Source organism: Electrophorus electricus, chromosome 8 (assembly GCF_013358815.1).
Source record: "Electrophorus electricus isolate fEleEle1 chromosome 8, fEleEle1.pri, whole genome shotgun sequence".
Classification (NCBI taxonomy): domain Eukaryota; kingdom Metazoa; phylum Chordata; class Actinopteri; order Gymnotiformes; family Gymnotidae; genus Electrophorus; species Electrophorus electricus.
Genome location: NC_049542.1, coordinates 1,601,306 through 1,619,797, shown reverse-complemented (window position 1 = coordinate 1,619,797; position 18,492 = coordinate 1,601,306). Strand labels below are relative to the sequence as shown.

At 43.5% G+C, this 18,492-nt stretch overlaps 2 protein-coding genes across 2 annotated transcripts; both read right to left on the bottom strand.

Moving 5' to 3' along the window:
- Window positions 1-4,015: 4,015 nt before the first annotated feature.
- Window positions 4,016-4,984, bottom strand: LOC113590415 (trace amine-associated receptor 13c-like). Its single transcript, XM_035529142.1, has one exon. The coding sequence runs from the start codon at window positions 4,982-4,984 to the stop codon at window positions 4,016-4,018; it is 969 nt and encodes a 322-aa protein (XP_035385035.1).
- Window positions 4,985-12,040: 7,056 nt separating this feature from the next.
- Window positions 12,041-13,012, bottom strand: LOC113590430 (trace amine-associated receptor 13c-like). Its single transcript, XM_027030563.2, has one exon. The coding sequence runs from the start codon at window positions 13,007-13,009 to the stop codon at window positions 12,041-12,043; it is 969 nt and encodes a 322-aa protein (XP_026886364.2). The 5' UTR covers window positions 13,010-13,012.
- Window positions 13,013-18,492: the final 5,480 nt, after the last annotated feature.

The window sequence follows — 18,492 nt, the reverse complement described above, 5'->3', positions numbered from 1 at the left end:
TCCCTTTGGATTTGTTTGCCCTGTTTATTTAACTCTCTGGTTATTAGATTTTTGGACTCTCTCTCTCGCAGTCTCTCTCACATTTTGGATTCTCACTCTAACTTAATTTTTAATGTAAATAAATTAATTTCCTTTATCTATGAGCATCTTACCTGTTCTGTCCAATAGCAGAATACATCACCACCATGCAGATGGTGAATACTGAGGATCTGGTCAAGGCTATTACCAGCCAGAGCCACATGCTTGGCCCGCACGAGCAATTACTGGAGGTGTTTATGTGTTTTGTTGATGTACTAATGGTGAGTGCTCCCACAAAGGGGTTGGTTTCTAAATAATTTGTTTTGCCTGTCACCATTCTCTCAGTCTGGTTCTTCTATGTTTTCAACTATGACTCACCCTGAGCAAAGGGGAATTTTATGCATGCACACCTGATTGATGAGTTGAAGATTCAAGTGGAGCCCCTTACCTGTACTCTATATCTAGCTGCACTTGATGGTTCTGCTTTGGGATTGGGATCACTAACCCAACACAAAATACCTGTTAATCTCATTATAAGTGCCCTACACTCCAAACTCATCTCATGTGTAGTCCTTGACACTTCTGAATTCCTCATTGTACTGGGCTTACCCTGGCTGGAATGTTACAACCCCCTCATATTATGATCTGACCACAAAATCAACTGCTGGTCCTCTTGTTGTTTAGATAATTATCTCCCTACTATTCATGCTTTCCTCACTACTGTAGAAAGCCCAGCTAATTGTCCAGCCTGTCAGATTGACAGTGAGTATCTAGACCTTTCTGCTGTATTCAGTAAGTAAAGAGCCACTAAACCTCCTCCTCAGTGCCCATATGACTGAACCATCGAGTTATTAGAGGGGACCATGCTACCTAAGGCATGTATTTGTCCCCATCCTTAACCATCCTTCTGATTGGTTTAGGTTTCTTATATGGGTCTAGAAGGCACAGAACGCTTTCATGAGCTCCACCACTGGCCTCACTCCTTTTGAATGTATTTTAGGATGTCAGCCTCCCATGGCTCCATGGACAGCAGTGATTACTAACATTCCTTCTGTGGATGACTGGATGAACAGGAGTGAGAAAGTATGGGAGGACACTCATCAGTGCAAAGAGCAAGTCTTACAAAGGTACAAAGAGGTAGCGGATCCTCACAGAGGGTCAAACCCAGAGTTTATCCAGGGGATAGAGTTTGTTTATCAACCATGGATTTCCGTAACACTGGTCACTGTTGTAAGCTCAGCCCTAAGTACAATGGACCTTTAAGATTCTTAAGCATATTAATGAAGTCACATACCAGTTAGACCTGTCACTATGATCCCATTCTTACCATATCTCTCTGCTTTCATGCCCCTTGGATGAGGTCTCACCTGGTGCCACTCCACCCCCTCCTCTAGAGTATGACAGAGCTACCATATACATTGTACATCTGATTTTGAATTCCTGGAGATGTGGAGGAACCCTTCAGTATCTGATTGACAAGAAGGGGTATGGCCCGGAGGAGCAGTGTTGGGTGCTGGCCAAAGATGTCCTGGATCCTGGTCTTTTGTTAGATTTTCATAGGTGATTCGCTGAAAGCCTGGCTCCTCACTTTAGCGGGCATCCTCAGAGTGTGTTCTTTGCTGGATCTAGGAACAATGCCATGGACTCTACTGCTGCTGGGGATGGAGGTCATCGTAGTCATCCTCATCCCTTGGTCGTCCCAGACCTATATGGGTGGGGGGATGGATACTGTCACACAACCATTTTCTCCCAGCTTAGCCAACAGTCTATATCACTAAATTTCCCAGAATCCTGTAGGCCACTCTGGTCTGCGATGTATTGTTCTCGTCTACCCCCACTGATGTGCACATCTATGGTCTCTCAGACATATGAGTTGTCACGTCACAAGTCACATTTACAAAGCGTCATTTGTTCTTCAGGACTATTGTCCTGTGGTGGGGGTGATACCGGTATGTGGTGATGTTTTAATTGGTCTGTGTTGGTCAGTAGGAAGCAACTTCTGGACTGACTGCTAAGGGTGAGGTCTATGTTAACATGTAAATAAGTATCATTAGAAGATGTCCTGAGATTCTTGCAGGATAAAGAAGGATATAAGACCAAAATATATGGTTTTGATAAACGTGAATCCTACAATTATACACAGTTGTGTCAAGACAATCAAGCTATGCTCGCTTAACTTTTGTTTTTTAACAGTTTATGCTTCACTCTGCATAGTTTTGTTTTCTTTAATAAATCTGCCATTTACCTCCACATCCAACATCTCACTCCTGTGTTCAGAATGTCACAGAAAACTGTTAGTTGTGATTCTGGTGCAGCCTTTAGGAAAGGCACCATTTGGCGTAAATTTCTTTGTTCAGTTGAAACAAGGCATTCATTTCCTCATGTACTTTGGGAGCCCATTGCAAGATAGCTTTAGGAACAGAAGCTGAAGTAGATCACCCGAACACAAAGCAGATAATGGAGGACCTGAGAGCTGACAAGATCTAAGAGCAGATGTTCCTCAATGCTGATAAGAAGCCAGTTAGGTTGAAACCATTTAACCATAAAGATTTTAGGTAATTTGAAGAAAAAATTAATAAATATGAGCACATGGGTCATTTCACATAGATGTATAAATTCAGAATTATCAGATGGAATACAGTTATCCACTGCAGAGGTGCACAAACCAGTAGCGTCATTATTATACAAAATGCCTGCCAGTGTAACAGCACCAAAAACTAACCTGCACAAGCCTCCATCCAGGAGTCCAAACCTCTGCCCAGTTCAGCACTTCCACACACAACTTACTATTATTTGGACATACACCCATTAAAATAAATGTGGGATATAAGTGCACAGGCTAGCACTGGAAGGTACATGTGATGTAAGCATCTTCCACACACCCCAGTGAAGTAATACATGGGAATAAGGTGTAATGTGTTTCCACAGGATACTAATATGTGAGAGTGGTGTGTGAACAAGTGACATGAGGCATGATGGCTGTTTGTTGGTTTTAGATGTGAAGCATTTTGTGGACCTGTCTCATAACTCATCTTAATTAAAGTGATAACAATATTGATCACAACTGATATACTGTCACACTGGAGACTTTGAGTATGCTCGCTTATAACAAGGCTTCAATCAGTCACATACAGGCAAGGTCAAATCCAAAAATGTCAGTCCACACAGATACACAAAGCTAGGATTGCAGGCTAGAAAGGGTGAAAGCCAGGAAGATCAACAACAACAACAAAAAAGGACTTTTTTGATGTGTTTGTAATCCATTCTATATTTATAGATCCATAAAAAATGTCCTCCATAAATTAATAGGATGCACATATTTTAAACTGTAGTTTATTATAAAACTAAAGGCTGATATTAAACATATTTCTTGCTTGTACTAGCTTTGGTTTTAAAGCTTTGGTCTTTGCATATACACACCACACAAAAAAAATGCTTCATTTATTTGAAAATAGTGAGCAATCACACAATTTCATCTTATGACATGTTACAGCTCATGACATGCACATCTGTGGAAGGCTTACTATCTGTACAAGCCCTAGGATCACCAGCAACTCCATATATACTTTTACATATATACTGATATGCATAAAAATGAATTTAATTGCACTGTGCATATGTATAGCTGACAAAAGCATTTACATCTGGTCTAGATCTTCTAATGTAAACCCAGATGTGTCCTACATTACATTTTGCACATATTTTATGTGGCATTGCTAGTACAGTCTCATAGTTCTGGTAAAGTTTGAGAAGGCAATGAGAACTACTGTAAATGCTGTTATTAAATTACCAAAACATCATGCATTGTGAAAACTCTAAAAAGAATTACATTCAATATTGATAGAACATTTATCAGTGTGGAATCAGTGTAGAATATGTGAAGAGTTTCCCATTTCTGATAAAGTTTGAGTAGGCAATTAGAAGTACTGTAAATGCTGTTATTAAGTTCCAAATACATCAAGTATTGTGAAAACTATTAAAAAAAGTCATTAGATATTCAAAAAACATTCATCAGTGTGGAGTCAGTGTAGAATATGTGAAGAGTTAAAATTAATTTAACAGATCTCCTAAACCATGGATAAAACAAAGCATAAATCACTGGATTAACAGAAGAATTAAGATAAACCAACATCAAGACTTTCTGTAATGTTTTTTCTTCAATTTCTACTACATTACCTAATACAGTGTAAATAAAGTATGGAAGTAAACAGGCCAAAAACACAGACACTAAAATACCAAGAACTTTGGCTGCTTTTCTCTCAGATTTCATTGAGTCTGACATGTTCTTTGAGGTCTGATTCCTGGTGTGACTATTAAGCTCTCTAATAGCACTAGCATGTTTCTTGGCAATAAAGAAAACTAGAACATAGAATATGATTATTACAGCACATGGTAAAACAAAAGTCAACACTAGGTCAACCATAGACCAGATAAAGAAGTTGTTTCCAAGACACATAACAAGACCCTCAAAGCTGCCATTGTAATACTGAAGTACTATATTATACAATAATAATAAAATCCAGACAGATAAAACTACAGTGCACATTGTGCTGAGAGAGACTGCCTTGTTGTACAGAAAAGGCTTAGAGAGAGCAAGATACCGATCAACAGCAATGAGAGCAACATTAAATATTGACATGGTTGTAAGAAAATAAGACATGAATGTAAAGCATATACGATACAATGTACTAAAAAGCCAACATGATTCAATCATCCAGATTAATGCTGCAGGGATCACAAAGACTCCAACCAGGCAGTCTGACACAGCCAGAGAGAGGATGAGCATGTTAGTTGGTGTGTGGAGCTGCTTGAAGTGACAAATAGAGATGATGATGAGCAGGTTCCCACATATTGTCAGCAGAACAACAGCCGCTACACACAAATAAAGCAACATATATATTCCAGTAGACAGAGATCTCTCTGGACATGAACCCCAGAGGCAGTGTTCAGTATTGTTAAAATTCATCTGTAGGATTCTATATAATTTAACGTGTAAATTGGATTCAAATCAATAACATTGATCTAGTATTTTTCCCTTGGAAACAGTAGTGAGAATGATAAGCAGATAACATGCAAAATTTACATTGACAATCAAGGAAATGATGTGCTGAGCAGCTAGCAGTGCTGATATTTGTATGGTGTGGTCCCACCCTCTAGTCTGAATGACAGCTTGATACATGTGATGTCAGGGGTTGTTGTCTGGCTAGTGAAAGATCTGGTTGAAACTACCAGATCAAGTTCACTTTTGGCACAAAAGATATTGACCACAGATAAAAAAAAATTTAAAACAAGGTTTTAAAGGTTCTTTTCAAGGTGTAATCCTGGTTGATTGATTTATAAAAACACAAAAAGCAGTTCCATTTAATTGCCTACTGTTCATATGTGTTTACTAAGTGAGAAATCAACAGGGTGGAAAAATAGGAATTCAGGCAGCTTCCTATGAACCCCTATACTGTGGCACTTCTGGAGCACTCATCACATTTATCTGACACTTTTATTTAAAGCAACTTACAATCATGACTGAGTACAACTTAAGCAGTTGAGGGTTAAGCGCCTTGGCCAAACAGTGGTAACATGGCTTGAACCGGCAACCTTCTAATTACAAGTCAAGTACCTTAACCACTGAGCTACCATTGCTCAGGAACTCCTCTCTGGATTTAAGAGGCAGCTGTAACTTGTGTTGTTGGTAGGGTCAAATGCTGGTCAGGGTCTTTGGTAGTCTGAGGTGGTTGCCCACCCTCCTCTCTAAGGTCTCACACACTGAGCACTTTATGGACAAGGACAGGCCCAAATATTCTCAGATTAACTAAACCCCTTCTAATATTGAACATGCTCTACTCTGGCTAACAGCTGGAACTGCTAGTTTGGTTATGGTATATGTTAAAATCCAAATGTACTGGCTTGAAGGTCTAAGGCCAAAGGGAAGCAACATAAAGGAGATGCAAGATTTGCAATTGAATTAACCACTTTATTGCTATAATTAGATATTTAGTCACACACACACACACACACACACACACACACACACACACACACACACAATATCAGGAGTATAATGTCAGGGTGGGCGTAGGCCAGCATAACAAAGAAAACGACAAATGGCCCTCTGGAAACTCACTTACTTAAACAAAACAAAAAGGAAAAACAAAAGAAAAGTACAACTGCAACCTTGTAAGCATATTCAGATGCTTGCGGATAAAAGGCAGGAGTTTTATTGTAATGCAGATCTGTAGGGGTTAAACTAGCCAGGGTCAGAACCAGAGAGATGCAGTCAAGGGTAAACAATCATCGAGGAAAACAGACCAAGTCCAATAACCATAGAGCAAAAACACAGGCAGACAAACTCAACAAAGGGTAGGCAAAAATCGGAATCAAGAGTAACAGGAAAACTAGGTCAAATACAGAGCAGATCCAAAACAGGAAAAGAATGCTTGGTATGCTCAGGTAAACTGGAGGCAATACTTCGCAACAAGTCTTAGAATGGCATATATACATGGGAAACAGGTGAACTCAATATACAGGTGATGAGGATCCTGTGAACTGTCGATGATTGGATGAGTTGCTCCCCTGGAGACGAACAGCATGATGGGTATTGTAGTTTGTGTGGGTGTCGGGACATGTGACAACAACATAACTTCCCTAGTTCTCTAACATCAAAACAGGAGAAAAGGCTGCATCTACCATGACCACATGGTTTTTAGAGCACAAAACACTACGGGGCAACAGCACATTCTCGATAGGTGTATTTAACCAGTAGCCAATGAGACACTTTTTTGTTGTGGCATACTGGGTGAACTTCACTAACTACAACTTTATACGACTGCGCTGATGGATTATTTGACTGTTGTGTGTTGCCGCTTGCTGTGCTGCTACCTGTTGCACTCACTCTGGAACTATTGAACATGAGCTTTCCTGACTGGCGTTAACCTACTTCATCCCACTCCCTCACATGTTTTGTCCTGACAAGTAGAAAAAACTGCCTGTCTCCACAGTTGCTGGTGATCTATAGGCTAACCTGGCTGTGTCTGAGCAGTTATGTGGCTGTGCTTCACTAGTTAGCTTTTGGCTACACAGTGGGCTCAAATCCAGATCAGCTAGGTGACGACACCAACAGACTATTGGGTGAGCAACCACTCTCTAACAATGGTGGGCATGTGTGCAGAACAGTTAGATCTTCGATCAGGCAAAACAAAAGGAAAAAACTAAACACCATGCCAAGCATGGAAAAAGGGAGTACAAAGGACGCCACGGGAAGAAATGGCAACCCCAATGCATGGGGGAAAACTAAACTAAAACTTCCCAAACAAAACTAGAAAACAGGGAGGAACTTGAATGGCTAAGGGAAGCCTCGGGAGGGAGACAGACTCAAGAGGGAAAACTGGAGAGTGGAGGGGACATGTAAAAACATGAACACCCTCGCAGACAAGAAGTGAGGTGTAGCACGAGGGCTCACAGACCTCAATACCTGAAGTTACTGGCTAGGAGCTTGGCTCAGAACTTTGGCAAAGACCCAGCACTGAATCTGGCTCATTGGGCTTATATAAGGTCTAGCCCAGATGTTGGGTGTTAAGCCTGATGAGTGGTGTGCCTGAATCGGCCTGACACCAACCCTTACAGGCCCTCCCCTCGAAGGGGTGGCTCCTGATGTCCCAAGGCCAGCCACACAATCCCGCCGAAAAGCCCGAATGAGGTTGCGGTCCAGGATGTAATGGGAGGGGACCCAGGACCGCTTCTCAGGCCCGTATCCCTTCCAGTCCACCAAATACTGGACCCCACTATGAACCCGCCGGATGTCCAAGAGATGCTTCACCATGTACACCAGTGCACCACCCACCATGCACGGGCCCGGCAGGTCGGAGGGGCCCACTGAGCACAACATGATCCTAAGCCGAGACATGTGGAAAGTAGGGTGGACCCTCAACAATGGGGGAATGGCAAGGTGATAAGAGATAGGGTTAATGCGGTAAAGGACCTTGAATGGCCCAATGTACTGAGGAGTGAGTTTGCGGGGATTCCCACACAAAGGCACGTCCTTGGCTAATAGCCAAACCCACTGCCCAGGCCGATAGGTTGGCGCTGGTCACAGTCTCTTATCAGCATAACGTTTCTGAGCAGCGGCAGCCAAAAGAGCCCTATGTGCCCATTGCCAGGAAACATGGGCGGAGCATACCCGTATTGGCACTCGATTGGTGAGATGCCTAGGGAGGAGTGCCACAGGGTGTTGTGGGCAAACTCCATCCATAATAGGTGCTAAAACCAAGAGGATGGACAGGAAGAGGCCAGACAGCGGAGGGTGCGCTCCAAGTCCTGATTAACCCTTTCAGTCTGGCCATTGGATTGGGGGGTGGAAGCTGAAGGACAAGCTAGCATGAAGACAGACCACCTGGGTAAGCAATAACTTATCTGTCTCCTTTGCAGATGGCAGTTTAAGCAGTGCAAAGAAGTGGCCAGCCTTGGAGAACCTGTCCATGACCACCAAAATCACTGTGTTGCCCCTTGATGGGGGCAGCCCTGTAATAAAGTTGAGTGACAGGTGAGACAAAGGATGCGAAGGCACAACCAGTGGGTGCAGAAGACCAGTGGGCCTTGTCCTGGGGTCCTTACACTGAGCACAGGTGCGACAGGAGTTCACAAATGCTCGGACATTGGGTTCTACGCAGGGCCACCAAAACTGCCGATGGAGAAACTCAAATGTCCGTGTGACTCCTGGGTGCGGTGAAAAGGGGGAAGCATGTCCCCACTTAAGGACCTGAGCTCTAACTGCCTTAGGGACATACAGCCATCCCTGCGGGCCTCCACCTGGGTCTGGTTCAGTAAGGAGAACCTGATGTACTGCCTTCTCAATGCCCCACTGGATTGGCGCTATGACGTGGGCCCGGGGGATAACAGTTGAGGGTGGAGCAGAAGGCAGCGAGGAGTTCCACTGGCGGGAAAGGGCACCCGGTTTAATGTTCTTGGTGCCCGGCCAGTATGATATGGTAAAGTCAAACCGGACAAAGAACAGCACCCATCTGGCTTGCCGTGGATTAATTCGCTTGGCCTACTGTATGTAGGCCAAGTTTTTGTGGTTTGTCCAGACCAGGAAGGGGTGTTTTTCCCCCTCCAGCCAGTGCCTCCATTCCTCGAGCGCAAACTTGACTGCCAGTAATTTGTGGTCGCCCACATCCTAGTTCCGTTCTGCTGGGGACAAACTTTGAGAGAAGTAGGCACAGGGATGCAGTTTTTTGTCCTCTCCAGTTGGTTGGGGCAGAACTGCACCAACGCCCACCTCAGAAGCGTCCACCTCAATGACAAATGGAAGCTCAGCATCAGGGAGCTGCAGAATAGGGGCCTTGATCACACAGCTTTTCAGTTCGTCAAACCCCTGCTGGGCTTCAGTGACCTGATGCCTTCCTGCTCAATGCGATCAGTGGGGCTGCAACTGCGCTAAAGTTCTTAACGAATCTGTGATAAAAATTCGTGAAACCCAGGAAACATTGGACCATACGCACCGAGGTGGGTCTGGGCCAGTTCTCTACAGCCCGCACTTTGGCGGGGTCCATGCACAATTTATTGTGGGAGACAACAAATACCAAAAAGGAGATGGTACAGGCATGGAACATGGACTTCTCCAGCTTTACAAATAGGTGGTTCTCGAGCAGAAGCTGGAGGACCTACCTAACATGAATGACATGTTCATCTACCATTTGGCTGTATATTAGGATGTTTTTGAAGTAGACGAACACATTTCTGTCAAGGGCCTCCCTTAGGGCCTTGTTGATGTACCACTGTAAGACAGAAGGTGCGTTCATCAATCCAAATGGCATAACCAGGTATTCGTAGTGTCCAGAGAGGGTGATGAACGCTGTCTTCCATTCGTCTCCCTCTCGGATTCTCACTAAGTTGTAGGCATTGTGCAGGTCCAATTTGGTAAAAATGGAGGCCAGCTGCAGTGCCTCAAATGCTGAGGTCATGAGGGGCAATGGATAATGGTCCTTGACAGTCACCTTGTTAAGGCCCCGGTAGTCTATACAGGGGCGTAACTCACCGTCTTTCTTCCCAACAAAAAAAAACTCCCACACCATCCGGGGAAGCAGATGGCCCGATGAATCCTAGGGCTAATGCTTTCTTTATATATTCTTCCATTGCCTGATGTTCAGGCCCAGAAAGGGAGAACAAGCGGCCTCTAGGGGGATTGGAGCCCGGGAGGAAGTTTATGGCCATGTTGTATGGCCAGTGGGGGGGCAATAATTGGGCCTTCTGTCTGCTAAATGCTTCCCTAAGGTCCCAATATTTCTGGGGGACTCGAGACAGATCCAGACCATTGGAATTGCAACCAGCCCCAGACCGGGATTTGGGTGGCTGCAGGCAGGAGGTCTGACACGTCAAACCCCATGACAGCACCGAGCAGCTAAGCCAGTCTACCTGAGAATTGTGTCGCTGAAGCCAGGGGTACCCCAAAATCAGTTGCAAGTCGGGAGCATGGATAATGAACAGTACAATGTGTTCGGTGTGTGCTCCGACTCGCAATGTGACTAGACGGGTCTGATGACTAACAACCCCTCGCTCAATGGACCGGCCATCAATGGCAGCAATGGGTAGGTGTTTGTCCAGTGGGACCAGTGGCAGGGCTAACTTGTTGGCCAACCTAGCTTCGAGAAAGTTGCCCGCTGGCCCAGAGTCCACAAATGCCTAAAGACGTGTTTCCGACATTCCCCAAACCATTGTGGTGCTGAGGAACAACCCTGGTTGAGTCTGTCAGAGGTCCGCCCTCCCCTGACGGACGTTGTCTTTTCCATGGAGCTCAGGACAAGCTGGGTGGAGATGACCCAAGTACATACATCTCCCTTCCCGCATCCGAGAGTTGCGTTCACTTCGGGAAAGGCGGGTGTGTCCGAGCTGCATTGGCTGGTATCCAGAGTCCCCCTGCTCGTCATGCACATTAACAGGGCTAAGGGTGCATGGAGCTCCACGAGAGCCTTGACTGATCTCTGGTCCCCATATTCTGCGATTGTCAATACGCAAGACCAGATCGATCGGATCGCCGAGAGAGGCGGGAGTATCACGGTGGACCAGTTCGTCTTTAAGGTCCTCACTGAGGCCCTGGTGGAAAGCGACCATCAGCACTGTGGAGTTCTACCCACTCTCAGCCACCACAGTGCGGAACTCAATCACATAATCAGCCACCGCTCTTTCACCCTGACATATATTAAGGAGACGGGAAATTGTCTCTCCTCCAGCGACTGGATGGTCGAAAGTCCACTTCAGGGCAGCAGCAAATTCTGCTGCAGTGGAACATACGTTCCCCCAGACCAGGGTGGTCCATGCCAGAGCCCGCCCAGTCAGAAGGGAGATGATGTACACCACCTTTGTTCGCTCTGTGGGGAACCGAGATGGCTGCATAAACTTCATGTATACTTTGTTTAATGTATGATATAGACAGTGCTTTGATATTTTAGATTCAGTATGTACACAGAGATGAAACCAACAATAACAATTCTTCTTCTTCTTCTTCTTCTTCTTCTTCTTCTTCTTCTTCTTCTTCTTCTTCTTCTTATTTAATCTATTATTATACTATTATTAGGACTCACATTAAGAAAATACTTTTGAAAGTGATAATTTAAGTCTGCAGTTACATTTATAAAGCCCAGTTTAGCTATCATCAAAAATTATTCTGCATTAATTATAGTAACACTAATAGTCTTATTAGATAACAGTCCTTATTTAATGGTCTTTTATATAAAGGGGTCAAATGGGTTTCTTCCACATGTGTAGGCAGTCACTTTTTGATATACCCTCATGCAACACTGTAGCACAGCCGAAGGTGCGTGCAGGAGAGTGCTGTCCATGTACATAAACTAATGAAAAACCATATGTGTCCTGCATTATATTTTGCACATATTTTATGTGGTTTTTCAAGTACAGTCTAGCAGTTCTGATAAAGTGTGAGTAGGCAATTAGAAGTGCTGTAAATGCTGTTATTACATTCAACAAAAACATTAAGCATTGTGAAAACTATAAAAAAAAGAATTTCATTCAACATTTAAAGAACATTTATCAGTGTGGAGTCAGTGTAGAATATGTGAAGAGTTAAAATTAATTTAACAGATCTTCTAAACCATGGATAAAACAAAGCATAAATCACTGGATTAATGGAAGAATTAAGATAAACCATCATCACGACTTTCTGTAATGGTTTTTCTTCAATTTCTACTACATTACCTAATACAGTGTAAACAAAGCAAGGAAGTAAACAGGCCACAAACACAGACACTAAAATACCAAGAACCTTTGCTGCTTTTCTCTCAGATTTCATTGAGTCTGACATGTTCTTTGAGGTCTGATTCCTGGTGTGACTATTAAGCTCTCTAATAGCAGTGGCGTGTTTCTTGGCAATAAAAAACACTTGACCATAGAATATGATTATTACAGAAAGTGGAAAAACAAAAGTCAACACTAGATCAACCAGAGACATGATATAGAAGTTGCTTCCAAGACACATTACAAAATCCTCAAAGCTGCCAATGTAATACTGAATTATTAAATTATACAAAAATAATAAAATCCAGACAGATAGAAGTACAATGCACATTTTGCTCACTGAAACTGTTTTGTTGTACATAAAAGGGTTAGAGAGAGCAAGATACCGATCAACAGCAATGAGAGCAACATTAAATATTGACACTCCTGTCAGAAAATAAGACATAAATGTATAACATATACGGTAGGATGCACTAAAAATCCAACATGATTCAATCATCCAGATTAATTCTGCAGGCAGGAGAAAAACTCCAACCAGGCAGTCTGACACAGCCAGAGAGAGGATGAGCATGTTAGTTGGTGTGTGGAGCTGCTTGAAGTGACACACAGAGATGACGATGAGCAGATTCCCACATACTGTCAGCAGAACAACAGCCACCACACACAAATAAAGCAATGTGTATATTGCAGTAGACAGAGATCTCTCTGGACATGAACCCCAGAGGCAGTGTTCAGTATTGTTAAAATTCATCAGTAATATTTTGTATAATTTAACATTTCATTGTCTAAATTTGATTCAAATCAATAACCCCGATCTAGTATTTTTCCTTTGAAACTGGAAGTGAGAATGATAAGCAGATAACATCCCAAATTCACATTGACAATGAAGTAAATGATGTGCTGAGCAGCTAGCAGTGCTGATATTTGTATGGTGTGGTCCCACCCTCTAGTCTGAATGACAGCTTGATACATGTGATTTCAGGGGTTGTTGTCTGGCTAGTGAAAGATCTGGTTAAAACTACCAGATCAAGTTCACTTTTGGCACAAAAGATATTGACCACAGATAAAAAATATATATATTTCAAACAAGGTTATAAAGGTTCCTTTCAAGGTGTAATCCTTGTTAATTGATTTATAAAAACACAAAAAGTAGTTCCATTTAATTGGCTACTGTTCATATGTGTTTACTAAGTGAGAAATCAACAGGGTGGAAAAATAGGAATTCAGGCAGCTTCCTATGAACCCCTAGACTGTGGCACTTCTTGGGCTCTCATCACATTTATCTGACAACTTTATTCAAAGCAACTTACAATCATGACTGACAAACTTGTCAGCTTGACCTGGCAACCACTGAGCTGCTATTGCTCAGCAGCTCCTCTCTGGATTTAAGAGACAGCTGTAACTTGTGTTGTTGGTAGGGTCAAATGCTGTTTAGGGTCTTTGGTAGTCTGAGGTGGTTGCCCACCCTCCTCTTTAAGGTCTCACACACTCAGCACTTTATGGACAAGGAGAGGCCCAAATATTCTCAGATTAACTAAACCCCTTCTAATATTGAACATGCTCTACTCTGGCTAACAGCTGGAACTGCTAGTTTGGTTATGGTATATGTTAAAATCCAAATGTACTGGCTTGAAGGTCTAAGGCCAAAGGGAAGCAACATAAAGGAGATGCAAGATTTGCAATAGAATTAACCACTTTATTGCTATAATTAGATATTTAGTCACACACACAATATCAGGAGCATAACGTCAGGGTGGGCGTAGACCAACATAACAAAGAAAAACACTAAACAACCCTCTGGAAACTCACTTCCTTAAACAAAAAGGAAAAACAAAAGAAAAGCACAACATAATTTTCCTAACTGACATCAAAACAGGAGAAAAGGCCAAAAGAAAATGGCACACACCCCTACAGCTAGAAAATCAGGATGGATGGCATTTCTCATGCTGTGAACAGGAACAGGAACAGGAACAGGATGAGCAGCAGCATCCACTATGCTGGGAAGAGGAACTGGATGGGCAGCATCCACTGTGTGGGGAACAGGAACTGAATCTGGATGGGCGGTGTCTCACGCCGGGAACAGGAACTGACTGGGTGGCTTGCGGGATAGCTACAGGTACAGGTTGGGTGACCCTGGATGAACACACATCAGTGTGGGTCAAGATGGGTAGACTCATGGGACTTACCTGGGATCTTGTCGTTGTCCTAATACATGGGATCCTGCTTTTTCCAGGAACAACAAGAAGCCCATTTACCTGTATTGCCAGGGGATTTACTGTCTCTGATTTGTTGTCGCTGAGACATAATGAACTTGGACTGTGCAGAAACAGCTGGAATTTCATCCCAGCAGAACATCCACCTCCCTGAGTCTTGCTCTCTTCCTGTGTCCTTGTTGAGGTGTTCATTCTGTAATGGTGAGCGGTAAGGAGGTGGATGCATGTGCAAAGAAGAGCAAGATTTATTAGGGGCAGAGTCGTAGTCATTGGAGTAGTCCAGGGTCAATTTACAGATATGGAGAGTACTAGGATAAATGATAAAGAAACAAATGTACACGAAGGCAAACAGGGAAAGCAGGCTATAACCAAGGCTAGGAAAAACACTCATACTAGGAAGCATGGAGTACAAACATACAGATACAGGCTTTCAAACACATCCATACAGACATTCATACAGCCAGTGAACAGCAAAAACACAGGGAACAAGACAGGGTTTAAAATACATGAACGAAACAAGACTAGAAATGAGGACCAGAAAACCAAATGAGAGCCTGAGAAAATGAAACTAAGGAATGGAACTAAAACACACAAGACAGGGAAACAATGGAAGTGAGGAGGGACCAACTGTGACAGACAGATAATACGGGCATCCTCCTGTAGTGTTTTTTAACTGTGTGAACCTTGGAATAGTTCGCTACTTACACTGCAACTCATGGCCATCACCTTCTGTGAACTATATCACTCCCAAACCTGGATGTATCCCTCACATATGGAACCTAAATCATTGTTGCTTTACTGCCCATTGGTCACTTGACCACTCTTTACTGCTACAATTCCCTAAAACTACTGACTGGCCTGTCTCTGTTTCTTTTGTGCATGTGAACACAAAGTTTAACGTTCACTCTCTGAACAACAAGCCACCTTTCCTCCTTTTACCAGGTTAAAGAGAATTTTGTAACCAGACTTATCATTGGCTCTAAAGCAACTACTTGTATTTTAGATCCTCTGCCAACCCCTCTCACTCATCACGGCGATCATCAATGCCTCACTTAGCTCAGGTCATGTTCCTACTAACTTAAAAGTAACTGCTATTACCCCACTACTGAGAAGGTCAGGCCTTGACCCCATTAAACTTCACAACTATATCACAACATATCCTATATTAAACATTCACCAGTAAGATAGTGGAATGCATAGTGTCAGTCCAATTCAAGGATCATCTTACCTCCAACAACCTTTTTGAGCAGTTTCAGTTTGGTTCCAGAGTACATTTACAGCATTTAGCTGACACTTTTATACAAAGCGACTTACAACTTACAATTATGAGCAAATACAACTTGAGCAATTGAAGGTTAAGGGGGTTGCTCAGGGACCCAACACTGGCAACCTTCTGATTACAAGACAAGTACCTTAAGCACTGAGCTACCACTGCCATACAGTCTGTCATCACACATTGTAAGGGCTAGAGTTCTGGACTGGTGTCACCAACAGCAATAGCTTGGTTTAGGTCATATCTCACCAACAGCAACAATTTGCCACTGTTGACAGCTTCAGGTCAGATATGTCTGCTCTTACTCATGGTGTCTCCCAGGGTTCAGTTCTTGGGCCCCTTCTTTTCATAATCTATCTTCATCCACTTGATGTTATCTGACAGCATCCTCTTCCGTTTCATTGTTATGTGGATGATGCTCAAGTTTAAATCTGCACAAAGCCCTCTGATCCACTTCCTCCTGACTCACTTATCAGTTCCCTGGTTGACATTAACCCAATACTCTGTAAATACTCTGTCTGTAAATTCCCACTGCACGTGGTTGGCTAGATCATGTGAATAGTGGGAAGGGGAGCATTCCGTTACAGAAAACCCAACTGGCCCTTCTGTCCACTCTCCCAGCAAAGGGGTTTCAGACACAGCTTTCCCTGGGACTGCAAACCCCAGGCCACTGTGTACACATATACACAAACACATACAAGGCCTGTCAAAGCCTGGTGCCCGCATAACACGAGCTAGGGCTAGGAGCCATCAACATTGGAGGTCTCTCAGTCTATGAGGGGGAAAGGCAAAGTCCGTGCAAAGTCCAGGACAGTCTGGTGATGTTCCATGGCAGGTCCACAAGCTCCAAAGGCATGGCCATGGTGTTCAGTGGTAGGTCCAGAGGTGTGGCTATGACATTCAGTGGTGGGTCCAGAAGCGCAGCTATGATGTTCAGCGATGGGTCCAGAGGCGCGGCTACAATGTTCAGTGGTGGGTCCAGAGGTGCGGCTACAACATTCAGCAGCGACATCATGCTCGGAGGGACCCAGTCTGGACAAACAAGCACACCCACGTGCACAAACACAAGAGGCGCATAAGGTGCTGGAAGGGCAGGTGCTGGAGGCAGAGGGGTACATTCACCCTGGACGTGCTGCCACAGACTACAGCCCACCTGGCACCAGCCACCCAGGAAGAGCCCATCTTAGAGGGGGAGCCCTTGAGGCAGTGATCATGACCTGTACTTGGAAGAAGGAGCACACAGACTATAGCAGCGCTAGCCAGGGACCTGGCCGACTCCAGCAGACCACCTACATAGTGGTCCCAGTGGTCCTAGATTGGTAGTACTAGGCCCCCCCACAAGAAATTCCAGAGGGTGTTCCCCTCCTTGGCAGGCGTGGGCTCTCTCCTCCTCCTCTGGGGTGAGAGAACACGACTAAAGTAAAATAGAAGAGTCAGGGTCAAAAGGGGAAACATTGTGAAACCACCGGAGGCTGAACTATTTACAGGACTGAAGAGGCTGTATCACAGAAGAGAGGAAATCTCTCCTTTCCCTCTTACAGTCCAGTGCATAGATTCGGGCATAATCCAGTGCATAGATTCGGGCATAACAATTTAACAATAGGATCAATTAATCAAAGAAAATCATACATTTCCTACCAATTTCTACCTCCTGGACATAGAATGAAGTTTGTAAAGTAAACCCTGGGATGTGTAGAGCAATTGGATAATCAACTTAAAACTTTCTTATTTTCTAGAACTGCTGTTTAATTGGTGCATATAGTTCCTATAGGATTTCTAGTTAAGACAACTAGGAGTGATTAACAATTTGTCAGAGTAGGTTAAAATCATAGCAAGTTAAATGGCAAGATGATATTTTATGAGTGTATGGGAAAGAGAAACATGTATATCTGCGAACATATCTCTGTGGGATGAGAAAGGTTTGTTGTCCTTGATGACGGAATTTCTGGTCACAGTTCCTTGAAGTATAACTAGGCTGGTAAGGGCTTCCTGCCTTCCACTCTGTGACGTTTCTGACACCTGATAAGAGGGGGAAGGTCAGAAAGCTAGATCAGCATGGTAAACAATAAACTAGTCTGTGTATGGCTTTGTTGATCAGTTTCATGGTGCCAGAGAAGTCCTGGGTCCTGTCCGTGGCCCTGGGTGAGAGAAAGCTAAGCAGGTCAAGTTTTCAAAAGAGGGATAGTTTGTAGTTTATCTTCACTACACCTTTATTGAGAGCCCAATGCTGCTTTAAATGGCAAGATAGGAAGAAGGAAAGGCAAATTTATAAATATGAGCATATGGGTCATTTCACATGGATGTACAAATGCAGAATTATGAGGTGGGATACAGTTATCCGCTGCAGAGGTGGACAAAACCAGCACAGTCGTTATTATGCCAAAAGGATGCTGGTGCAGACAAGCCTGTACAAGCCTCCATCCAGGAATCCAAACCTCTACTCAGTTCAGCACTTGCAGCCTCAGCAACACACAATGAACTGATGCTTAGCAAACACTTGTTAAAATAATTGCAGGACACAAATGCACAGGCTTGCACTGGAAAATATGTGTGATGTAAGCATCTTCCACACACCTCAGTGAAGTAATACATGGGAATGAGGTGTAATGTGTGTTCACAGGGTACTAATATGTGAGAGTTGTGCATGATCGAGTGGTAAACACTTTGTGGACCTGTCCCATATCTCATTTTAATTAATGTGATCACAATTTTGATCAAAACTGATATATTGTCTGGAGACTCATTTAG